Source organism: Barbus barbus (genome assembly GCF_936440315.1).
Source record: "Barbus barbus genome assembly, chromosome: 17".
Classification (NCBI taxonomy): domain Eukaryota; kingdom Metazoa; phylum Chordata; class Actinopteri; order Cypriniformes; family Cyprinidae; genus Barbus; species Barbus barbus.
In genome coordinates, this window is record NC_136745.1 from 1,881,161 (window position 1) to 1,907,829 (window position 26,669).

Sequence of the window (26,669 nt, forward strand, 5' to 3'; positions counted from 1 at the left end):
GACTACATTTCTGAATAAATGTATCTGAATACAGTTTTACTCCACTTCATTTGGAATGAGAGCAGCCTTTATTCATTGCATTTATCAGGAACTGTTTCTGATGTGGAAGAGGCGATGTCTCCATCTGCAGGACACTGAAGCGACTGGATCTTCTGTGTTTAAACACACTCTGAGCGGTCACAGATCCACTCCATGAGTGTCAAATCACAGGTGTTTCAAACATCAGATGAGAACATGCAATTTATCTTTATATTTATTACTTTATATTCTGCTTTACTGAGGCTTGAGTCTGATCCTGGTCACATGGCATTCAGGGATGTTTAAGAGGTTGTTGTGTCCATCTGGATTTATTGAGATGTTCAAAATGTTCTCCTCACAAATCAACTTTTTGATTTTTTGTCTTGGTTTTTACCTGTTATGAGAATACATCACTCATCCTGCATGCAATACAAGCTAGTACCATTGGATATTGGATATTTTAAGGCTTTCACTCAATATTGGCAAAGGTGACTCGTAACTTTTAATTGGAGTCATTGTCATGGTGAGTTTCCACTTTAAAGTCCAGGTACAACACAAAGTCAGTGCAAAGACTTTACTCTGTTCAATGTAGACTCTGAAAATAGGATGCAGCTCTTGACTTTGCTCTCAGAGAGCAGCCGACTGATGCACTGACGCTACGATCCCCCCCTCGATGGTCCAGTGTCCACAATCCATAAAATAATGAGGTGAAACACTGATCTGCTTCACCAGTCAATGGAATATGCATATAAGTATAACATCAATTAACAGTGAGTCATAATCTACTCTCAACACATCATAATCTTTCAGAGTGACTTTGGGAATATGAGATTATAGCTGCATGTTTTTAGATCAACACACACACACACACACGTTTGTTTTTGTGAAGAGTATAGGGACTCTCCATAGGCGTAATGGTGTTTATACTGTACAAACTGTATTTTCTATCGCCCTACACCTAAACCTACCCCTCACAGGAGACTGTGCATTTTTACGTTTTACTTAAACAGTGCCACAAAGTGAGACGCGCAGAAATGATATACATGATATACATATAGCTTTGCTTCACTGCACTCTTCAGAGTTCAGTGTCAGCATTTTCCATTCTTTGTTCAGTTTCTATACTGGAAAGGGCTCTTGGTAAAAGCTATTGAAGCCTGAATCTAACCTTGAAAGGACTCTTTTTCTGTTGACTTTGTTATTCTTCTCGTTAATGAACCGGAGGTCCTGCCCATAGGCTTACTTCCACGTTGAAGAAACATTTGGTTTCATTAATGTCTAATTTGTGTAAGTTAATGAAGAGTCATTCTAAAACACTTAACATGACGTCATGCATTAAAATAGTGTTTAAAAGACCAAACTCAACCTGGTCTGTACATCGTATGATTTATTAATAAGGTTTATTGCGTTTTAAAAACACTGTTTTGCTTCATTAAACCACATTAAGCATTTTCCTTATAATGGTTTCTCTGGGAGAAAAACATTTATTAAAAGCGCTGCATTCTTCTTCTGGACTCATCTGCTTGTCTGTACATTATATACTCTCTTAATAATGTGTTTACGGAGTTTAGTCATTTAAAAACAATATAGTCTTTAATAAGCCACGCTAACGGTTTTCTATGAGAGGAAAACGTTTAAAGCTTAATTACGTTAAAAAAAAAAAAGTTTGTCTAGACAGACTTTGATGTTGGCATAAGAAAGCCTAACCTGAACATTTAATTGTACACGCTTGAAGTTTAAACATATATCTGTCTAAAACAGTTTTAAAGTTTAGATAGATAGATGATAGATAGATAGATAGATAGATAGATAGATAGATAGATAGACAGATAGATAGATAGATAGATAGATAGATAGATAGATAGATAGATAGATAGATAGATAGATAGATAGATAGATAGATAGATAGATGATAGATAGATAGATAGATAGATAGATAGATAGATAGATAGATAGATAGATAGATAGATGATAGATAGATAGATAGATAGATAGATAGATAGATAGATAGATAGATAGATAGATAGATAGATCCAACAGAAGCTCTACACACAGAATTCTGCAAAATGATTCTAAAATTACAAAGGAGAACACATTAGAGCACAGCCTCACTCCGGTCCAGTTAGCGGCGGAGCTGGAACCGCAGAAGAAGAAGAAGCGGAAGAAGAGGCGTGTCTGTGACGTCACGCGCGTATCGTCCAGAATCAAGTATGGCGGAAAGGTAGTGGCTACTCACACTTTACCGGTAAAAGCGACATCGGGTAGCAGATATCTGCACGATTCATCATTCTCCGTCTTCAGCTCACGCGCACACATCCCATCTCCTCGCGCAGTCTCTCTGATCTCCGCGGAACTGACAGAAACATGCCTAATATCAAGATCTTCAGCGGCAGCTCGCACCAGGACCTGTCTCAGAAGATCGCGGACCGTCTCGGGCTGGAGCTGGGGAAAGTGGTGACGAAAAAGTTCAGCAACCAAGAGACGTGGTGAGTCGTTTATGGAAATCATCCGAGCGTGTTTTATGTTAGTACTTAAACATGTGCCGTTGTTTTTCCCGGGCCGCTGGGAGTTGTAGTTCAAACGGTGGCTGCCAGCGCTCCACGTGGGATTCAGAAAACTACAACTCCCAGAAGCCCGTGCATCTGCACGCGAGGCGATGTCTGTGTGCCTCAGTTTGGACGCACATTTTGTGACTAACATTGCCAATAAATAGCATTTAGACACGTATGTAGGAATGGAAATATATAACTCCGTCGATAGTTTATTATACCTTTACCAAAAACAACCTTTCAGTCATGCTTCACTTATGATCGCTTTAATGATAGTCTGGTCAGTGGAGTGTTTAGTTTGTCTTTATTATTATTAGCTGCAGGGTTAAAGGGAAGAATTACTTCTCTGGATTGATCCCGAGACATTCCCCGGTTATCTGATCAAGATTAAACACATACAGTGATGTTATAATGTCTCATCATAATACACATCGCAGGTTATCCAGCTTAATGTAATACTGTAACTATTTCAATTAATTTATTAATGTAACTGATTAACTTACTTTGATTACAAATTTCTAACGAATGTTTTCATCTGTTAATTATTTTCTCATTGAAGGTGAAGAGGGTAAAATAACTAACTAATAGTTATCACCTTACTATCCTTGTTGATTGATCACATTCATAATTGTAAACATTTTTTGTATTACAAGCTTTCTAAAATGTTAGGTTTAAATATGCAAATGAGGCATTATTTAATGAAATATGTGCTAATTTGCATACATTTCTAGAACAAAAATCTAAGCACTGGATGAAGTTGGTTTCAAAATTCTTGTTTCATTTTATTGACATAGAGTCCAATGTTTTTAGACTCATTTCTGTCACTCCATAATTCAGAAAATACTTAGAACGGACAGAAAACAAGATATTTTCACAATTTTTGGGGGGATTAAAATGTTGTATATAATCAAGCAGACAGGAATAAAGATGTAAGTTTGGTGTGTGTAAGTGCTGCTGAAGTGGAGATTTATGGCTCAGTGTAGGACAAAACACTCATTTTGAGGAAACGGCCTTTAAAAATATGTATTGTAACTGAAATCTATTGACACAGATAGATAAAGTGCTATAGAAGAAACACTTAACAGCGTCTTTTAGATGTTTTCTTTCTACTAGTCTGAAAAAACACTTTATGAAGAACCCCAAATCTCAAATTTGACAGGCTCAAAATCTCTCCTTAATGCAGGCGGGGTTATATAATAATAATAATAATAATAATATAGATTGTTATAATTTAATTTTAAAGCACAGCCACCACAAAATCAGTCTTTAGCACCTCTTCTTTCTTTGAGATTGTTCTGATGTTAAATACAGATTTATTATCATAAGATTAATAGCCATGAGACTGTTTTTGAAATCAAATCTTTGCACAGCTATAACTGGAAACACCGGCATCTAACAACGCCTTGGGGAAAATAAAGCATATCCATACAGGAAAGAAAACAGTTATTGAATAGGCATGTGTCCTAAACTTGTCATATTTTAGAGCAGCCAATGCAGTTTAGGAAAGAAATCAATCAAACCTGTTTGTGTGTGAAAATATTCAGATGTAACCCTCTTTGTAATCATTAACATTTTTATTAGAAACTGTAATTTAATTACACAATTTTCTCAGTAACTGATTAGTAACTCTTATTTTGTAATTCAATTCTGTTCCATGTAACTAGTTACTCCCCAACACTGGGACAGGAGCTCCAAGATCACATGATATTATAATTAGAGTGCTTTGATATTGTGAAACAAGCGCATCTTCTGTTAGTTATCCGAGTGTTGCAGTGAGAGGATGTAGCGGAGGTGTTCACTAACCAGATGTGCTTCTGCAGCGTGGAGATCGGAGAGAGTGTCCGTGGAGAGGATGTGTATATAGTGCAGAGCGGCTGTGGAGAAATTAATGATAATCTTATGGAACTTCTGATTATGATAAACGCCTGCAAAATCGCATCGGCCTGCAGAGTCACAGCGGTCATCCCATGCTTCCCGTACGCCCGGCAGGATAAGAAGGACAAGGTGGGCTGTCTCTAATCAAATCTGTCAGTGAATGTGAAAGGAGGACAGTTTTTGCTGTTGTTGGGAAGTAGGTGGTGTGGATCATTGTTTTTTTCACTTATTTCCTGCAGAGTCGGGCTCCCATTTCTGCCAAGCTGGTGGCAAATATGCTGTCGGTTTCTGGTGCGGACCACATCATAACCATGGACCTGCATGCGTCTCAAATACAGGTGTGACGCAACACTCACACTATATATCACAATAATAAATATGCACAATATTATCATGCACACTTCAAAATACAGAGGATAATTATTTACTACAAATTATTCTGAATTTTGAATGCATTTTAAGAATGCTTTTCCCATCAACTGGTCACAATGCATTAATCTTAGGTAGATTCAAGATTGTTATTCATCACATACACAATTATACAGAGTATGACCAGCAGTGAAATGTAGGTCAATGTCAGTATTTCCAGTATTTAATGTTGTTCAAATCAAAAGTTGCAGCTGTGTTATTTAATGAGCTAACGTGAACTAAGAGTTGTATTTTTTAAACAAAGATTAATAACTTCTGTAGCAAATACAAATGGCTCATTGTTAATGCATTAACTAAGGTTACTAATGAGATCTTATTGTGAAGTGATGCCTATTGGTCTTTATAATTCTTTTGCACTTTAATCTGTGTAAAATATTTAATAGCATAGTTTTTTTGTGTGTATTTCTTTATTGTATTTACATGTTCAGTTATTTTTGTTAGAAGAAAAAAGTTATTAAACCTGTTATACTGTATTGACAACGCTAAATTTGAATATCGTGATCATACCGTGATAAAAGCATTAGCAATTAATCACATCTTGAAACTTTGATACACGCACACAAAACTGTGTTTTAGAACAATGTGCTGATTACAATGCAAACATGATTTGTTGTTCTTGATGGTGTAGAGTATTGATTTAGATGTCCCGATTTGGTATTTTTATTGCATTCAGTGAATATAGTTTTAATACAAAAGCTATTGATATTTCTAAAAAATGAACAGTAAACATCAGTTTACAAATGGTGAATTAATAAAAAGAAATTAAGAGCCACAGGCCTGTATTTTAAAACCTATTCTTTTTTTTGTAAATCATATAGTGAGACGGCAGAAGATGAAAACACCGCGCGCGTCGTCCGCGCTTTAGTATGTGTGTAGTAAACAAAACAGTGCATCCGCCATTCATTCCACAGATTTATAGCATTACTACAGCATTTCAGCTGAGCATTACGAATCACGCGTATGGCTTTGTTCTTGGTTCTCATCAACAGTATCTCCGTGATAAACACTGAATGAATGACAGGCTTTCTGTTGTAACATCGCTCAAGGTACATAAGGGTGGCATCTAGTGGAGAAGACTAATGATAAGATACACGTTAATCAGATCTTGTTATCAAGGGGTCCTATTGTGCTCTTTTACAAAGTGATTTTGTTCTGGGGGTGTACTAGAACATGCTCTCATGCTTGGTGGTTTGAAAATAGCATTATTTTTCACATAATTGACATTATTACAACACCGTTCTCCCCAGCCTGACACAAACGGCTCGATTAGTTCCAGGTTTGATGAAGGCCTGCCTTCCGAAAAACGAAATGTGTTGTGATTGGTTAGCGGTCCCAGTGCGTTGTGATTGGCGAACAGCTTAGACGGTGTTTCAGTATTGCCCCGCCCCTTGCCAGAACAGCAAGTTCCTCAATATTGCCAAATCAATTTAGACCCCGAGAATATTGAACAAGAGGATCGTGCAGAACCTTTGCACGCACGTATATTGCAAGACATATTAAAGTGGTAACGTTATTTACTTTTATTTTTTTTTTGGCTAAATCACGTTTTAGATGGATGTCAACAAGCGGGAGAGAGCGGGGTATCCCCGGTAACGCTGTACACGAAACAGAGCAAGATGAAAGATGCAAGAATCAAGATGAAATGAAAATGACATCCATGATTTTCTGTAAACAGTCGTTTTCTATCAGAAATACAGGGATAAAAAACACCCGCACCGGGTTTTGATTTTGAAACGTGCAGTGCTCAACTAAGCGTTCTCCCCACCCCCCAACCATTCAGATTTCCGTCGGCGGGATTTGTCTTTGTGATGTCACAAATACAGGAAAACAACTTTGTAGTCCAACATTTTAATAAATAATATACAGTATGTACTTAAATAGAATACATTTAATAGACCAATGTTTAATATTAAAGTTATGAAAAAGTGGTTTGAATGAATGATTCAGTGATTCCCACAAATACTACTTTTGTGTTTTTGAATAAATCTCAGTGACAAATCCATTTTTAACAGTCAGCTGTTATAATCGACTCGAACGTTATCTGAAGCGCCAGTAACTTTCAAATAGTGCCGTCAAACGATTAATCGCGATTAATCACATCCAAAGTAAGTTTGCTTACACAATGTGTGTGTATGCTGTGCATATTTATTATGTGTATATAAATACAAACACATGCATGTATATATTTAAGAGAAATATTTTGTTTATATATAATAAAAACCATTAGAATATAAATATTTTGTATACTATACAGAATGTATACTTGTATGTGTGTATTTATGTATACATAATAAATACACAGTACACACATAATGTAAACCACTTTTATTTTGCATGCGATTAATCGTTTGACAGCACTACTTTCAAAAGATGACTTCCTATTTTGATCACTACCACAGACATCAATGTTTAAATCTGAGCTATAAACTTTCATCCCAGTATTTCTGTGATAATATGAAGGACTGTAAGACAGAAATAATACCGTGTAGCTGAAAAGACTGTTTGTGAAGCTGTTTCCTGCCTAAACATGCTAACTATCTGCTCTGTGTGTCAGCGGCAGTGTGGATCTTCCCGTGTGATTTTCTCAAAGATTTAATGGACTCGGGCGAATCGTTGTCATTTAGTAATTAGATGGTGTGGGTGTTTGGTATTGCGATCTTTTAACGATTAATCGTGCAGCTCTACTGCATACGGTTATTCAGCAATCACACGACCTGCATTCAGTCTCCTGCTCTCCGTGGGAATCAAACCCATGGAGCTACTGCTGTTTGAGCTGCAGGAAGGCATTTCTTGGAAATGCATGAGATGATGTAGGAAATGAGCTTAAAGATCCAAAATATAGTGATTTTGCTTTCTTCCTTGTTAGGGTTTCTTTGACATTCCAGTGGACAATTTATACGCAGAGCCTGCGGTTTTGAAGTGGATCAGAGAGAACATCCCTGAATGGAAGAACTGCACCATCGTGTCTCCGGACGCTGGAGGAGCCAAGAGGTCTGGAGGCGTCCCGTTTACTGCCTGTTTAATAGGGCTGTGCAATATGGACAAAAAACCTATTGTGATTTCTTTGATCAATTTTGATTTTAATCACAATTTTGACACACTCAGACATGCTTTACAGTCAAATGCATTCAATGTGAATTTCCGAAAGAAAACCAATTAGAGCTTTATCAAAATGCTGTCTCTAGAACAGACATAAGGCAAAAAATTGCACACCTCAAATGATGATTTTATGATGATTTCGATTAATTGCACAGCCCCTAGTGTGTGTCGTGGAGGATCCCTGAGCTCTGTTTCTCCACTGACAGGGTGACCTCGATTGCAGACAGGCTCAATGTTGACTTTGCCCTCATTCACAAAGAACGGAAGAAGGCCAACGAGGTGGACCGCATGGTTCTGGTGGGAGACGTGAAAGACCGGGTGGCCATATTGGTGGATGATATGGCAGACACCTGCGGCACCGTCTGCCACGCTGCTGATAAGTAAGAAGCTAAAGAAAATATTAATGAAGTGTTATATGTATCGCAGATTTTGTGCTTCAGCAGCCGTAACACTGTGTGTGTGTGTGTGTGCAGGTTAATATCAGCGGGAGCAGTTAAAGTGTATGCCATCCTCACCCATGGCATCTTCTCTGGACCAGCCATTTCACGCATCAACAACGCCGGCTTCGAGGCTGTAGTTGTGACCAATACAATTCCTCAGGAGGAGAAGATGAAGCATTGTCCCAAAATACAGGTTTGTCCCGTCAGAATGCTTGTTCAACAGGAAACAATGGATTCTGGGTCTGTACTGAATCAGCATAGACTAGTCTCTTTTCACTTTAGTGGAGAAAAAAAAAAAGAGAGAATTTAATACAATAACAGCAAAAGTATTTAGTTTTTTCAGAATTTTTTTTTTTTTTTTGTAATTGTATTTTTGTCTTTTGAAATGTAAGACAAAACAGTAAAAAGTCAAATTTGGGTATTTCATTTATGCAATGGTAAAAAAATTGCATGGGGGGGAAAACTTGAAATTTGGTATTCGGCCCATTTTGTTAAGCTTCGGCCAAGAGTTTTTGTTTCGGTGCATCCCTAATCTATACCATTTTAAAACTCATTAAATATTAGATCACAGAATAAAGTTTGCTTTGCTGCCTGCGATCGCATCAAGAATCAGCCAAGAAACACAGTGCAGTGGTTTAGAGGAGAATGAAAGCAAATGTGCCTTAAACCGTGATGCAGCCTAGAAAACAGAAAACCTGAATGATGTGTGATAAAGAAATGTCTTCTCCATTGGCATGGTGTCACGCAGATTTTCTTTCATGCTAACTGATCTCTGCAGGTCATCGACATTTCCATGATCCTCGCCGAGGCCATCCGCAGGACCCACAATGGCGAGTCGGTGTCCTATCTCTTCAGTCACGTTCCTCTGTAACGACCAAACCAGAGCTGCCTCGTTCATCTGACCCAAAGACAGCCGAGCTGAGGACTCCAGCAAGACCTCTTCAGCTCCGTCCTCACGTCTTTCACAGTCTGTTCTACTCAAATCTGTTACAATCTGAGACTGTGAACGTTACAGAGCTTCCCACGGCCTCATTTATTTATTTACATCCGTTTGCATTCATTCCTTTGCTGGAGAAAAGTGAAGTCACATCATGAAGAGATGGAGAGATGGACATCCTTCTTGAAGAAAATTGGTGGACACACTTTTTGAATTTCAAGGTTTAGTTCCCTAGATGAAAGCGGGTTTAGCTTGTTTTCTATGCAGGCTTAAGAGTAGATCCTTAACAAAAATCTGTTTTATTTCACATTTTGATTTTTCATGAATGTTTTTAATAACTTTATATGAACATTTCTATAAAAAAATCATTTTGGTTACATTATGCCATTCTGATTACCCTCAGATTCCTCCTCTGTGTATTGATTTCATTGATATTCTTGACTGAATCGTTTGTGTTTCAGAATACTAGGCTAAGTTTAATATTAAACTGCTTTGGCATTATTTTGTGTTCACGTTCTTGAAACATTCGCAGTTCATTTATTCTTCTTTTGAATGCATTCTGCTAAAAGGAGATCTGTATTATTTGACAGCAAACGCTGCTTTTGTTAATCTGTTAAGAAAGTAATTTGTGGAAGTGCATGTGCACAGGTTACAGGAAGTAAAACAAACATTAAATCAAGCCATAAAAAGAACCAGAGGTGAGTAAGAATGAATGAATGGTGTGTAAGATTTATAAACGTAATGTTGATTATAGAGGTTTGCAAAGTGCAGATGGTGTTAAAGGGTTCAACTATAAGACACATGCATATATATATATATATAATATATATATATATACACACACTCACACACACACATGTATGTGTATATATATATGTGTGTGTGTGTGTGTGTGTGTGTGTGTGTATATATATATATATATATATATATATATGTGTGTGTGTGTGTATATATATATATATATATATATATATATATATATATATATATATATATATGAATGTGTGTGTGTACATACATACATACATACAGTGGGTGCGGAAAGTATTCAGACCCCCTTAAATTGTTCACTTTGTTATATTGCAGCCATTTGCTAAAATCATTTAAGTTCATTTTTTGTCCTCATTAATGTACACACAGCACCCCATATTGACAGAAAAACACAGAATTGTTGACATTTTTGCAGATTTATTAAAAAAGAAAAACTGAAATATCACATGGTCCTAAGTATTCAGACCCTTTGCTGTGACACTCATATATTTAACTCAGGTGCTGTCCATTTCTTCTGATCATCCTTGAGATGGTTCTACACCTTCATTTGAGTCCAGCTGTGTTTGATTATACTGACTGGACTTGATTAGGAAAGCCACACACCTGTCTATATAAGACCTTACAGCTCACAGTGCATGTCAGAGCAAATGAGAATCATGAGGTCAAAGGAACTGCCTGAAGAGCTCAGAGACAGAATTGTGGCAAGGCACAGATCTGGCCAAGGTTACAAAAAAATTTTCTGCTGTACTTAAGGTTCCTAAGAGCACAGTGGCCTCCATAATCCTTAAATGGATGACGTTTGGGACGACCAGAACCCTTCTTAGAGCTGGCCGTCCGGCCAAACTGAGCTATCGGGGGAGAAGAGCCTTGGTGAGAGAGGTAAAGAAGAACCCAAAGATCACTGTGGCTGACCTCCAGAGATGCAGTCGGGAGATGGGAGAAAGTTGTAGAAAGTCAACCATCACTGCAGCCCTCCACCAGTCGGGGCTTTATGGCAGAGTGGCCCGACGGAAGCCCCTCCTCAGTGCAAGACACACAAAAACACCTGAAGGACCGCAAGTCCTTCAGGTGTTTTCTCGTTTGGCTCTCAGCGAAGGCGGTCGCATTTTTTCTCTCCCTCCCTTCCCTATCCTTCCCTGCTTGCCTCTTCGTGTCGTCTCACTTGAGAGACTCTTTCTGCACTGCACTCCAAACTGAAAAATATGGATTTGATCAACTGGTCTCTCAACGAAATTGACACCATCTTCTCGATGAGAAGCCTGGGATCGGGGAACCTGACTGCCCTGACGGAACGTTCGCAGCTGGCTACACGATGGACGCAGGTCGTGTGTCTGGCAGCTCTTTCCGTGGAGGACACTGAAGACATCTACCTATTCGGAACCACGATAACGGGTTTTCTGCTGATTGGATTAGGCTTTGCTCTGTTATTTTTAGAATTCAGGAGACGGAACAGCTGTCCAAAGCCTCAAGGCTGCCCGTCATGAAGTAGTGGGCAGAGCGGTCAGCACTGTCTGAGACTATTAACCGCAATACGGATACCATCACGGAGAAGCTCACGGTTAAAGGAAAATTGATGATTTGGAGACCAGAAATGGACTAAGAGAGTAGCTGTGAAATTGGAATGCGCCCCTACTCGCCCCAAGACCAAACAATCTTATCTTCTTTGGCTCTCCTAACCAGCGCAACCTCGGACAAGGTCGAAGCTGGAAAATTTCCCCAGGAAGAGCACTGCAGTTAGACTCTCTTGCGTTCCTCCCCCCTTCCAGACACCTGCTGTTGTTGACTCGGTTGGGGTCCTGATCAAGGCTGTCTCCATGGCAACCTGCAGTGTCGCTTTCACAATCTGCGGACTGAGGCAACTTGATTCGAATGCCAGCGTGCCAACTTCCCAGGCCACACATACATACACACACACATACAGATACGCACTCACCTCCCAAACCCCCATCCAACGCCTTCGCCGCTTCGTACCGCCATTCTGATAGGCGGGTCTGACCGGCGCCGGAAATGGCTGCAGGACTGGATGGCTGCTTGTCGGAACTGGATTAACCCCCCCATCCCACGTTGCAAGTCATGTGTCTCCCCTGTTACTATGTGCTTTTTGTTGCTGGGGTGTTTTTTCTGTTCTCACACTGTACTCTCATAAGAATATAGTCTGTGAATTATTTTTTTCTCCCCCCTCTCCTCATGTCAAGCTGTATCTTTTCTATAATTCCTACATTTCACTGCTGGTTATACTCTGTATGATTATGTATGTGACAAATAAAATTACTTACTTACTAGATGGTGAGAAATAAGATTCTCTGGTCAGATGAGACCAAGATAGAACTTTTTGGCCTTAATTCTAAGCGGTATGTGTGGAGAAAACCAGGCACTGCTCATCACCTGTCCAATACAGTCCCAACAGTGAAGCATGGTGGTGGCAGCATCATGCTGTGGGGGTGTTTTTCAGCTGCAGGGACAGGACGACTGGTTCCAATCGAGGGAAAGATGAATGCGGCCAAGTACAGGGATATCCTGGACGAAAACCTTCTCCAGAGTGCTCAGGACCTCAGACTGGGCCAAAGGTTTACCTTCCAACAAGACAATGACCCGAAGCACACAGCTAAAATAACGAAGGAGTGGCTTCACAACAACTCCGTGACTGTTCTTGAACGGCCCAGCCAGAGCCCTGACTTAAACCCAATTGAGCATCTCTGGAGAGACCTAAAAATGGCTGTCCACCAACGTTTACCATCCAACCTGACAGAACTGGAGAGGATCTGCAAGGAGGAATGGCAGAGGATCCCCAAATCCTGGTGTGAAAAACTTGTTGCATCTTTCCCAAAAAGACTCATGGCTGTATTAGATCAAAAGGGTGCTTCTACTAAATACTGAGCAAAGGGTCTGAATACTTAGGACCGTGTGATATTTCAGTTTTTCTTTTTTTATAAATCTGCAAAAATGTCAACAATTCTGTGTTTTTTTGTCAATATGGGGTGCTGTGTGTACATTAATGAGGAAAAAAAAAAGATTTTAGCAAATGGCTGCAATATAACAAAGAGTGAAAAATTTAAGGGGGTCTGAATACTTTCCGTACCCACTGTATAACGTTATATGAATGTGTGTGTGTGTGTGTGTTGATGCTTCATAATAAAATACTATTTGCCGGAAGCAGAGCATCACGTGGGCGTCTAATGCACTGAATAACGGAGGGGCATCTTTCTCGATGATAGAGACGACTCGCATCCGTCAAACTGCAGGCTTTACATTGCTTCTTCATTTATCCGAGTCTGTCAAAATAACGCATGTTTATTGTGAAAGTGACAGTAATTGATTTCCTGAGGACTCGGCGCTGAGAAGCTCGGATTGGAGGTAATAAACGGACTGTCTTTTCTCATTTCAGCCGATGCATCGCAGTTAATCTGTTCTGTTTGTCGTTTTACAGGAAAACATTACAGAGACATTTCCAAAGGTAAGGCTGTATAATAAGGGCAGGATGGGCTGTTTGCGCCGATCAATATGCATCAGGGAGGGATTGTTTTTTTAAAGCCAATGCAGTTTCATAATTTAAAACAGTGTATGCATAAAAAAACAAACACACATTTGCACTGGCATTGTGCTGTTATTGCTCATTTCTAAATCGCTTTGTATAAAACTAAAGCGTCTGCTAATGAATATAATACAGAGAGTAATCTGAACAGAAAGATCAAGAGAAGACGACTAAACTAATCATACAGGCTAATATTCAATACTATCGGCCATACAATCATGTCTCTTTTTGTAAATAATGTCTTTTTATGCAGTTATTGTTCTATGTATTATATTAAAAGCCACACATAATATAGTCTCTTTGTTTTAATTGGACAGACAGAGTCTGGCAGACTAATATGTTTTCAATGTTAGGATTTGTAAAAATTAAGATAACATTTCATCACCTTTTGGAGATCACAGATTTCTTTGCAAACTGATTATGCTCGTATAACTATATAATCAACTAGAATAAATATATATGCATTTTTGCAGTAAAATCTATTCAGTAATTTCCTGTGGCTCCCTCTGGTGGACCACAGCAGTGAAAAGATCTTATTGAAATTCACGAATAATCTTTTCCTCAGAAGGACTTGTTCTCCATATGTACAAAGTTTAGATTCGTTTGGAGTTTGTGCACACAAGATATATGCATATTAGTCATAATGGGCCACACCTAATACACGTGTCAGATCATATCTGCTACAACAGATCCAAATTCTTGTGATCACTTCTTTTCCAGCATGGTCTAGTGCTGACATGTGCTATGTGTGGCCGAGGAGCTACAAAACATAGGGTTTTATCAAAACAGAACAGTTGTGTTTTGTTATAGATAAATATAATGATTAATACAGGTTTGCAGTTATCAGTCAAAATGTAATGTAGCTTATTATAGCATCACCTTTGGCCTGTTTTCACAATTTGATACACACTTGTTTTCACATGATATACAAATATGTCCCATTTTGGACTGGTAGGCCATTCAGAATTTATTAGCTGCTGCTGTTGGCCATGTTTGTAGGTTTATTGATAGATTTTTTTATAGTTGAGTCATATTAGAGGATATGCCACCCAGCAAAGAAGATTCATACCTATTTCAAACTTCACAGATCATTTAGTGACACCATAATTAAGGAATTTTAATTGTAAAGCCCCCTATAGGTGCAATTTCAGTTCAACTTGGCGAGCATCCGCAGAATGTCATATGTGTATTAATATATTTTGTTGGGCTTGAGAAAAAAATATGGTTTCTTGCCCTTATAAGGGTTTCAGAGTTATGATCCAAAATGCAAATTGCCTTCTTATAGCACCTCCTAGCATTAGACGGATGCATGTCTGTGCACATGAGATGATGGGACCATCTAAGACTGACGCATTGACTTCTTTGGATAAAATCCGCTGGACAAACTACACTCATGTTTAGTTATCTCTAGTGTTGCAGCTCTCACTGATGGTGTGATAGGTTGCACTCTGTGTACTTGACATTACATTACTTAAGTTAAAGATTTCACAGACAGATAAATGTGGGGAAATAATCTCAAAGTTTCAGAGCTACAGACATTACAGCCACCGCACTACTAAATAAACAGCTAGAATCTGCCACCTTCCACAACACATCTGTATTTAATTAAATGAATTTATACAATTATTATGGGCCATCTGAAGGCTTTCAGGTAACATGCATACATGAATGAATAAATACATTTGTCTCATAGATAATAGAATTGATAAATTGTATATAATAGTAAGTAAGATAGCCACTGATTTACAGAGTACTTACCTAAGACAGTGCTGGTAAGATAAGGTAACTAAATGGGGTAGGGTTAGTACCTGGTTATTGCCTTATTATTGTAATAACATTAATAAGCACATATATGAGGAACAGAACTGTAAAATAAAGTGCTACCAAATTTTCATTTTGGGGTGAACTGACCCTTTAAGCTTACAAAGCTTTTGGCAAACGCAGGCCAGTGTGTTTATGATTATCATAATAAATGAAAAACAATGTGATAAATACTAGTTTGCAACATCAAGAAGCATAACAAGCTGTTGTACGTCAAAAATAACGAAGCAGATGACCTCTTGTATTAAAATAAGGTGCACAGCAAGAGCAATCATTACTGTAATGTGACTCTGGACCCCTCACTCCCCGCAGTGTCAGAGATGGGAGGCGATTCGCAGGGAGCCGCTCTGGAATCAGCAGACTCTTGGGTCCGGTTTCACAGCTTTCTGCACGGAGGGACGTCGAGTCTGATCTCCACGCTGACCACCGTCATCACCTTCCCTCTGTACAAGACCGTCTTCCGTCAGCAGCTGCACAGCACGGCGGTGCGAGAGGCGGTGGCTCAGTTACTCAGCGAGGGTCCGGTGAAACTGTACCGCGGCGTGTTACCACCCTTACTGATGAGATCCCTGAACGGGACACTCCTGTTCGGCCTCCAGGACACCTTCCTGCAGCGGCTGCGGCTCTGGGGCTGTGTTCCCAGCACTGCTCTGCCGGCTCTGGCGGGTTTGGGTGCAGGTGTGCTGGAGGCCGTGGTCTTTACCCCATTCGAGCGCGTGCAGAACGTCCTGCAGAACAGCAGGAATGACTCCAGCCTTCCTACATTAAGAAGCATACAGCACAAGCTAGCTTCGAGGCCGTTAGCGTCAGGATACTACGCTGCCTTCTTGCCCATACTGGTCCGCAATGCCTTAGGGAGCAGCCTGTATTTTGGGCTGAAGGACCCCGTGTCTGAGACTCTCAGGGCTTGTGGCTGTTCTCCTGTAGCATCCTCCTTCATTACTGGTGTGTTGAACTCAATGGTGATCAGTCTGCCGCTCTACCCGCTCTCTGTGCTGGTGGCTAACATGCAGGCTCAGGTGGACGGAGGAGGTGGAGGGGTTAGAGGCAGCTGGCAGCAGCTGTGGGACGCCCGTCAGCGCAGGCTGGCTCTTCTGTACCGCGGAGGATCGCTGGTCATCTTCCGCTCATGCATCACTTGGGGAATCACCACTGCTATATACGACCAGCTGAAGAGGCACTCCAGATGATCACCAAAACCTCAGCTCAGGTTAATACTCCATGCTGCTTTACAACAAACTTGATGGATTTCAGTTTGGCAGGGATGTTATTTACTGTATCTCCAATCTACTGATGTATGCACTGGTGCAATAGTGATGCGAGATACTGTATAGCCAATGTTAAGGATTGAAGCTGTGCAGTTGCTCAGTTATATTAAAATGTGAAACAAATACATATGCAATTAAGAGAAAACCCGCCTGTTTTGGTTCTTCTCAAATACTTTTTTTTTCTAGAGCCTGTGAAACCTTGTGTCGATTTAGTTTTGAGCTGTTTGTATTGTTTTTAATAAATAAAATTGAAACATATTTCACTTAAAGGAGGTCAAAATTAATTTGTTTCTTCATCAGATTTGTAGAAATGCATCAGTGTCTCAGCAATGGAATGGGTGCCGTCAGAATGATCCAATAATCAATAATCCACAAGTAATCCACACCACTCCAGTCCATCAGTTAACATCTTGAGAAGATAAAGGGTGTGTGTTTGTAAGAAACAAATCCATCATCAAGATGAGTCCATAATAGGTGTCCATAACCCATAATAACTCTTCCTCCAGTGAAAAAGTGCATCTGCTGTTGTCTCTCTCATCAAAATCCACCCACATATTTGTTTAGAGCTGTTTTGGCTTGTAATCGGTGCTTGATCTGTGCAGATTTCTCTCTTGATTCGGACCAGACCACTTTGAGAAAGCAATATTATGAATTTGTGTTTTAGCCGCAAGCAATAGTCTGAAGTTAAAAACATTTTGATGGATTTGTTTGAGCTTTGGTCTTCTCCGGATGTTAACTGATGCACTACAGTGGTGTGGATTACTTGTAATGTTTTTATCAGACTCTCATTCTGACGGCACCCATTCACTGCAGAGCATCCATTGCTGAGACACTGATGCAGAGACACATTTATACAAACCTGATGAAGAAACAAACTCATCCTGATCTTTGATGACCTGAGGGTGAGTGCATTATAAGCAAATGTTTATTTTTGGGTGAACTATTCCTTGAATTGTACTATATTGAAAATATGTGTGATTTTCTACTTTTTTATGTAGATAAAATTAAGTTTTGGTCTAATTTCCATAATAATTTAGTACTAATTTCAAATGGAATCAAAGATTTGAAATAAGGTCTTGTAAGAGAAACAGTGAAAGTCCTGTTGTAGTTTTTCCAGTAGGAAAGTAGAAAATATCAACTGCAATATTTAATATAAATGGTCTCACTTGTCCTCTAGAAACACGTCCACTGCTTTCACAATAATGTTAGTTTATAAGTATTCACACTCGTTTACTGTTACTTCACTGCGCCGCAGGTTCGTCCAATCACAATGCAGAAGCGCTGCGCTTTATCCAATCAGAATACAGTAGTGAGAGATTGAGCCAATCAGAGCGAGCGGATAACATCTGTGCTGTTGTGCAACGGGCTGTATTTAAAGCAGCTGCCCACCTTGAGCAGCACAGAGATTGAATCCAGCATATCTAGTGTACTACAGGTCCGAGACCAGCGCCAGGTGAGGCTCTTTAAAACACAATCATATGTTCATTTAATCTGGGAGAGAGATTCTGCAGTACTGTATCGATTCATATCATATTATTTTACATACTGTTCCAAATACTATTAATGCAGTCTAAATAAAGACGGGCGTTTCTCTTTAAAAGTGTACAGGAACATTATACAATTGATGCAATATGCGTTTAATTTCGTTATACATTTAATACGCATAGTAATATGGAGGGAAATATCAAATCAGGACAGCATATGTTTGTGATCACCTGTGAATGCAGTATGCGTAGTGTGTGTGTGTGTGTAGTGTGTAGTGTGTAGTGTACTTGATTAGCGCACTAGTTTGTGGCGTCGAGCGCTGTGATAAGGTGTGTGTGTGCCTCTGGTTTGCGCAGTCTGTTATTAATTCTTATGGCGCATTAATACGCTATACACAGTTAGACAAACCTAGAATGCGGCGTTTCAAAAATTCAAATGTTTCAAGTATTTGTAAGTGTTGCAAAATCCCAGAGATTTGGCGCGAGTCACGTTGGGTGTGGTGAAGACGGGAGGAATTTATCATGATCATATAAAACATGGCTTCATGCAATAATCATGTGCACACTGCCCTACTAAGATCATTTCTTCTTTGTTTATAATATTTGTGTGTGCATAAGATTGTTCTGATATTCTGTACTGATATCTGCTGATGAAGGTCAACACATGAATAACTTGATTTGCTAAACTAAAATGTTTTCAAAGCTACTGTGTTCACTTATCTCTTTTTTTAATGAGATCAAAAAGTGAACATAATCCGGCCCTTGAAACTATTCAGTCCTGTTTGTTAAGTGATGACTTGAATAAAACAGTTCATTCAGTATATTGTGTGTTGCTTAAAACCAAAGACAGTGTGGCAACATAAAGCAGGCTTACTTTAATGAGAACTTGTCTGTTTACTTGGCAGTAGCTGCACTGGGTGATTTTGTGAAATTACTTCCTCTTGTGCAGATCTCTCTGTAACTTTATCTGTTAAACACACCAGCATTAAGCTCCAGCGCACTCCTGGTTTCTGTAAATATGCAAAAAGCGAGGAAAACCACCCATTTGAGTAGAGTAATTTTATGCCAGAGATTTTACTGTAGCTCTGGCTGATAAGAGCTTACATAAACGCTCACCTGAGGACAGGGTGTGTCGACGTGTCCATACACGGTCACCAAAACTTCAGCTCACACCTTTGAGGAAACGGGTCTTGCGTGGTTAAACGCACTTCTGCTTTTCAGAATGTGGTTTAACCACGCTCGAGATGCCGTTGCATTGCATGCTTTCTATGTCTTGAGAAATATTCGAACAGCTAAAGAATCACAAACACTGGCCAAACACACATTTGTATTGACCGTTATTGCATTAGAATGCCAATAAGTTGATTGATTTGTTTTGGTTCACAAATAGTTTTATTGAGGACGATATAAAGCAAACATTGCCTGTAGAGACGGACACTGCCATTAACATTCAATGACTTGAATTCTCACAGACTCTCCAAAATGAGCGACAACCCTGTTAAAGAAGAAGTGCAGAAGTTCGACAAGAAATGCCTAAAGAAGACGAACACGGCAGAGAAGAACTCTCTGCCCACTAAAGAAGGTGAGCGGGTTTGGCAGCCTCTCCTTCATTGTTCACAGCTCACCCTTGCACAGTCTTGTGCTGATCTGACACAGCAAAGCAAACACACACACACACACACACACACACAATTCTGCACATACTTCAGAGATAAGATCGTCTGCCTTCTTCACCTGCGGCTGAGCTAAAACTAAAACAAAGGACAAAGGAATGGATCACTAAGAAAGCTAGTTATGGATTGTAAGCTTCATTAAGGAATATTATATTATTATAATTCTTAATTATTATAAAATGTATGTAACACTCCTTACAGGTGTAAAATATAACTGCAGGGAATAAGAAGATCAGATCCAGGCACACTCCAGTATATGACTTTGTTTGCTTTCTTCAAGCATTGCCTTTCATATTATGCAGGGTATCATATTATTTCAATTCAGCAGGGTTATTATAGTTTAGTTATATAACTAAAATTAAACCATAAAAAAGACTTGGAATAAAATAAACGCTAACTAAAATTAATAAAAAAAAAAAAAAAAAATTGCGATGTGACACTTACTCCCGAAACGCTCCAGTGCTTCTGCTGCTTCCAGTCGCCCCAAGCCTGCGCCGACTCAGCAGCCTGCCAAGCCAACGCCGGCCACTCCCGAACCCCGACCTCCTAAGGATCGGCAGGAGGGCGTTCCCCCTCAGCAAGACGCTACCCCTTCCCGAAGCGCCAAGGACCCCGGCCCAAGATCGCCTTGGATCCGGCGCCTCCGAGTCTTGCTACCACCGGACCACCCCTGCTAATGTGCCTCTTGTCACCCCGCTCAGCGCTGGGTACAGAGGGAAGTGTGTTATTGGTTCCCCACGCGCTCTAGAGCCCGGGCGTCCGACCTCTGTGATTGCGGACAAAATAAAACGCATACATTTTCAAAAAGAGAGCAAATTTCCTCTTCTGCCTACCATAAGCGTCCTGCCCTTATTCAGCCAGTCTTTAGAGCCTATTCGACCTCTTGACACGCGGGCCGAGGCCTGGCAGGCCATCCCCGGTGTGTCAGAGTGGGTAATGGCTACGATAAGACAAGGTTATTCACTCCAATTTGCTCGAAGACCACCACGCTTCTGCTGTGTGATCGCCACCACAGTGCGCAGCGAGGATGCTCAAGTCCTGCGCGCAGAGGTGATGAATCTGCTGGTAAAGGGAGCCATAGAAATTGTTCCTCCAGCCCAGAGCGAGTCAGTCTTCTACAGCCGCTACTTCCTCGTCCCCCCCAAAAAAACGGTGGCCTGCGACCTATTCTAGATCTCAGACTCCTGAATCACGCCCTGGTAAAAAGGTCGTTCAGGATGATCACATTGAAACAGATCCTATCGCAAATATGCCCAGTGGACTGGTTCATGTCACTGGATCTGAAAGAAGCATACTTTCACACCCAGGTAGCCCCCCATCACAGACGATTCTTGAGATTCACATTCGAAGGGGTGGCATATCAATACAAGGTCCTGTTTGAACCATTGCAATCCACGAGCCTCAGATAACTCTCATTTAAAACCGCCCTCCTGTTAGCGCTGGTGTCGGTTAAGTGGGTAGGAGACCTACAAGCCCTTTCCGTCAATCCTGCTTGCCTGGAATTTGGGCCTAACGACTCCAAGGTCGTCCTGAAACCAAGGCTGGGTTATGTACCTAAGGTGCTCTCCACTCCGTTCAGAGCCCAGGTCATAGCGTATTCCGAGCTTTCCCCTTCGACGGATGACCAGGAATTGTCCCTGCTCTGCCCCGTCAGGGCCCTGAGGGTATACATTGAGCGTTCTGCCTCATACAGGAGATCAGAACAGCTTTTTGTCAGCTTCGGTAACCGCGCTAAAGGTCCTGTTACGAAGCAATTTCCAGGTGGTTAGTGGATGCTATCACCCAGCATACTCCTCCTTGGGCTTGCAGTGCCCCATTGGAGTCAGAGCCCATTCCACCAGAGGCATTGAAATATGTGAGGCGGCCGGCTGGTCCTCGCTGTCCACATTTGTAAGGTTTTACAACCTGGACGTACCTGCCTTGTAGGCCAGAGTCCTTTCTGCTTAGTTCGCCGCCTCCGGCTAATTAAGCAGTCTTATGGGTTCACCTGACCAACATTGTTTAAGTCCCTGCTTCACTTGGACGGTCCATATTATATAGACACCAAGCTTCAACTATACAGGACGAGACCCAGGCCACGGATGACCCTGATGGCTCAGCCTGTGCTTGGTGTATTTTATTAATTCCCCTGGGTCTTACTCCCACGTGAGTCATAGTTTTGAGTCGTTCCCCGTCATAGCATGGCGTGATTGTACTGGTTCCCATACAAGCGCCTTACAGACGCAGTACTCGTTCCCATATCTCAGGGAACTGAGGTTACAATAGTAACCGAGTACGTTTAACTTTATGTACTTAAAACAACAAAAACTGAAGTAAAAATTCCTAAAGACTATATAGACATATACATATAAAAACTCATAAACAACAAAAATACAAAATAATTTCTCAAATGTATTAAAATAAACAGAAAATTAAAAATTGCTTTAATATATGAATAAAAACTACTAAAATACTAAAATAACACAGTCTTCAGGACCCAGATGCTCAGAGCCACATCACCAGATGTAACAATAGTAACAATTTAAAAACTTTATTTCTTTTTTACATTAGTTTTTGATCATGTGTGTGTTTTGTTGCTGTAGGTGCTGTTCTTAATTTGTTTCTGGGATGTTAGGTGTTTTAATGTTGTCTGTAAGATGTGTGAAATAATTATTGTATTGTTTTATTATATCGTTCAGCTCTGTTGTCGTAGCATTGCTCTATAAATAGACTGTAGTGGGAAACATCTTCCATTGGAAACATTCAAATGGTTTCCACAGTATTTGTTTTGTATGTATGTGTTTGACAAAGTCGTCATTTGTTCTTCTCCTGCAGTGGAGGCAGTTTTTACTTCTCACTTTGCATGTACAGTTTCCTCAAAGATAAAAATGAGAAATAAATAAATAAACAGGGAAATAGCTTGCAGATCTGGATGCGCTGGCATTGTAATGATAAAGTAAAGTGCTCTAATATAACTCGTGCTCTCTAACAGTGTCTGCCATCTTGAGTTTGTTCAGTAACGAGACGTTCTGGAGGACTGCAGCTAACAAACACTCTCCAGATCCTGAAGAGCTATTTCTAACATGAATGTGCAAAACATCTTGTTATGCTGCTTCATAATGCATATCATATTATTTTAATTTATTATCATAATCACAAACACACTGGGTGGTAGCAAACAAATAGTTTTACCGTTTATTGCATTTTGTTGTTCTAACGAATCATAACTCTCGCGCATTCGTGGAAAATAGTGTTGAAAAATAAGGTGGATAAACATGAGCTCTCAATATTTCAGTTACTTACTACAAGGAATTACTTTGCATTATAAAACGGAGAGTTCCGGTCCTTGATTCTGATTGGTTGAGCCGTGTTCGAAGCTGTTGTGCTGTAGTTTACATCTGTGTTGCTCGGCAACCACTTTGTTGCAACCTCAACTGTTTCTGATGAACTACGTTGTTTGGTGGAAAAACAATGTTTTTATTAATATCATTGCATTTTATTTGCTCTGTTTTATTTTGTGAAACCTTGCTACATATATGGAATAACCGCAATAAAGCAATTAGCCTCAAGAAGCCATGGTTTACACTGAATTTATAACAGTAAATAATGCCTAATAATGCCCCTTAGCTGTTATAAATGCACTATTAATAAAACACTATGATCTGGAACAGGTAGCATTCATGGCATTTATCATCTCATGCCACGCTTTACCCTGGGTTTACATGTTTTAGGTGTTAAGCTGTAATGAGAGGGGAACAGCACTGCTTCTCTTGACGCTCTCATGTGCTGCTTTCACAGATATCGAGCAGGAGAAGAAGGCTGGAGATGGGAAATGAACGCAAGCCGGTCCGCTCTCCTCCTGGACCCCTGCTCCGCTCCAGCATATACCCAATCATTTATAAATCTACTGGCATTTGTAAAAGCGTGTGAACTGCAGAATCATGTATGTAATTGGAACCATGGATATTTTCGATCTTCTGATCATGTGTGTTTTCGAGAGGAGATGATGATGCTGTGGCAGTTAAAGAGCACATTTCTGTATCTGTCATCACCAGCTAATGGCTGCTCGCATCAATCTGCTGCCATTCTGTGCTGGCTGTTCTTCAAATAACATGTGAGATCATATTTTTGTTTAATAAATGATCATAAAAACTTGTTTTGTGAAAAATTATTATTTTTAGTGTACAGTCCTTGTCAAACGTTTAGAAGCATTATAATTTTAAATCTGTTCTGGGCTGCATTCATGTGCTCAATAGTAAAAACGGTAATATTGAGAAATATTATTGCAATTTCAAACAGCTGTTTTCTATGTGAATATCTGTTAAAATGCCATTGATTGCTGTTGAATTTTCAGCATCATTGCTTCAGCCTTCAGATATCATATCACAGTTTCCACAAAAATATTCAGCTGTGTTCAACATTGATAATAATGAGAAATGTTTCTTAAGCAGCAAATCAGTATATTAGAAAGATTTCTGAAGATCATGTGACGCTGAAGGAAAAACCCATTTAATTACTGGAGTAATGATGCTGATTCATTCAAATTCAGCTGTGCATCACAGAAATAAATGACATTTTAACAGATATTCACATAGAAAACAGCTAATGACAGTTCTCAATTTGACTGTTTTTACTGTATTATTGAGCAGAAGAGATGTCATCAAAAAAAATATGTTTCTTAACATTTGACGAGTACTGTAGATGTTGTTCACCACTCATTGGACTGAGTGAAGGTTAGTATAATTAATACAAATATATTTACAACATTGATATAATACTCATTCACAAAGGATCTATAAGTAAAGAACACATAATCAAACCTGAAAATGTCCACAGTCGATAGAAAGTCACTAGTTCTGAATGATGTGAAGGTCAGTAAATTCTGACCAAATTTTCATTTTCCAGCTGCTTTCACACATTTTCAAAACTTTGCCTCTTTTTCCAAAACGTTACACACAAATCCAAGAATTGCACACAAAATGCCTCACATCTCTTTTAAAACGAATCACTGCATTCAAAACATCACAAACACATCTCAAAAGCAAACATTTGCAAACACCTTTGCTGTAATATTACTTCCTGTTAGATATCTGTGTGTTACATAGAGAATAATGTGTTGTGTTTTGCAAAAAGTGTTTTATGAAATTGAAAACTGATTCAGAATCTGAGAATTAGTGTCTGGTTTTGTAGATCTGGTGTGCTTCTGCTGTTTGAGTGACAGCTCTCAGAAACTGTGTGATAAGGAACGATTTAGTGTGGAAGCAGCTGAAAAAACAAAAACTGTAATAGACTATTATAGCCTTTGGTAGTGTAGAAGATTTTTATTAGTCAAAATATCATATTATTGCATATATGTATTAAGCTATTTTTCCATTATAATCATATGCCTGTGTGTCTGAGGATGAAATGTGCTGACCCTCGAGATAGGACACATATGTAGAAATACAAAGGGGACTCTTTCCATACTATAAACACGGCTCACACGTCGAGGAGCCCCTTCTCTCTAGGGAAAGAACATATGTATAAGGAATATTGCCAGAAAAGGAAAAATGCACATGCATGAAATGTTCTGAACAGACCTCGAGGAAAGACTATTTAAAGAGAACACAGAGAACATTTGGGAGATCTTTTCTGCAGAAAACTTCTCGGCTTTATTCTCTTTTAATAAAGTCTATTTTCTGGCATCAAAACCCAGGCTCTGAGAGTGATTCTTCATAGAAAAGGGAAACCACCACAGTAGTTGAAGGAGTTTGTCAGTTACTTGACCTTGATAGTCCACTTTTATTGTAGCTGTGTCACTAATGTTATTTGATTTAGCACACCTTCACTACTGAACTCCAGGGAGCTCTCACTGATAACTCACAGTCTGTAAGTCATTATCTAACAAGTTTAGAATGAGTTACTGTCACTTGTAGATCTAGAAAAGCAGAAATGCAGGTGGCAACATATTGCAGTCCGCAGGGAAACTAAAGACATTAATCTGCATATTCAAATGTTCCAGATATTCCTCTCTACAGGAAACCGCATGCGCCTGTGCAGCAGAGCTCATCAAACAACACACTGAGAGACAGCGGAAGATAACTCTGATGAACTATTGAAGACATTTGGCTTCATCAGACAGGAATGTGTTTGACAGGCGAGTGTGGTCATGTCTGAAGAGAGCAGGATTACTATCCTATCACAAACATGGTTTTGGCATTCACCTAATATCCATGTGTCTCAGTGCAGGGTGAACTACGCTTAACTTTAACACGTAGAGGTTTGTTTAAAACGGTATCCAAACAGTGGTGACACAGTTAATTACAGGCATTGCTGATATCTGAAACATGAATCTAGTGGAAAATGGTTTCAAGAAAGAAAAAAGGAAAAACTATTTAATTTTGTATGATGTACAGTATACACCACACACACACACAGTTGCTTCACTATCCTTGTGGGGTCTCTCATAGGCGTAATGGTTTTCTACTGTACAGACCGTATATTCTATTGCCCTACACCTAAACTTACCCCTCACAGGAGACTGTTTGCATTTTTAGATCTTCAAAAAACTTCATTCTGTGTGATTTATAAGCTTGTTTACCTATGGGGACCTCAATTTAGGTCCCCACCGTGACACAAGTCCCCATGAGTTTGTGTGTATTCAGGTTTAAGTCCCCACCGGTATATAAAAACAAACACACACACACACACACACAGTCTGTGTCTGATGATGGTTTGCAGATTTGCTATACATATTACAGGTCTTTTTATTTCATTTATGCCTAACTTTCCTGTCCTTTGATTCAGCATTTTCCA

The 26,669-nt window shown here is 39.7% G+C and overlaps 3 protein-coding genes across 3 annotated transcripts; all 3 read left to right on the forward strand.

Moving 5' to 3' along the window:
* Positions 1 to 2,161: 2,161 nt before the first annotated feature.
* Positions 2,162 to 10,030, forward strand: prps1b (phosphoribosyl pyrophosphate synthetase 1B). Its single transcript, XM_079438386.1, has 7 exons — positions 2,162 to 2,503; positions 4,387 to 4,570; positions 4,681 to 4,779; positions 7,737 to 7,861; positions 8,176 to 8,349; positions 8,443 to 8,602; positions 9,188 to 10,030. Exons 1-7 carry the CDS (start codon positions 2,382 to 2,384, stop codon positions 9,278 to 9,280), a joined length of 957 nt encoding a protein of 318 aa, XP_079294512.1. The 5' UTR covers positions 2,162 to 2,381; the 3' UTR covers positions 9,281 to 10,030.
* Positions 10,031 to 13,277: 3,247 nt separating this feature from the next.
* Positions 13,278 to 17,003, forward strand: LOC306883286 (solute carrier family 25 member 53-like). Its single transcript, XM_079438445.1, has 3 exons — positions 13,278 to 13,471; positions 13,545 to 13,571; positions 15,783 to 17,003. Exon 3 carries the CDS (start codon positions 15,791 to 15,793, stop codon positions 16,658 to 16,660), a length of 870 nt encoding a protein of 289 aa, XP_079294571.1. The 5' UTR covers positions 13,278 to 13,471; positions 13,545 to 13,571; positions 15,783 to 15,790; the 3' UTR covers positions 16,661 to 17,003.
* Positions 17,004 to 18,106: 1,103 nt separating this feature from the next.
* Positions 18,107 to 26,224, forward strand: tmsb1 (thymosin beta 1). The gene is made up of 3 exons (XM_079439122.1): positions 18,107 to 18,191; positions 19,695 to 19,804; positions 23,673 to 26,224. The coding sequence occupies exons 2-3, from the start codon at positions 19,705 to 19,707 to the stop codon at positions 23,708 to 23,710; spliced, it is 138 nt and encodes a 45-aa protein (XP_079295248.1). The 5' UTR covers positions 18,107 to 18,191; positions 19,695 to 19,704; the 3' UTR covers positions 23,711 to 26,224.
* The last annotated feature ends 445 nt before the right edge of the window (positions 26,225 to 26,669 follow it).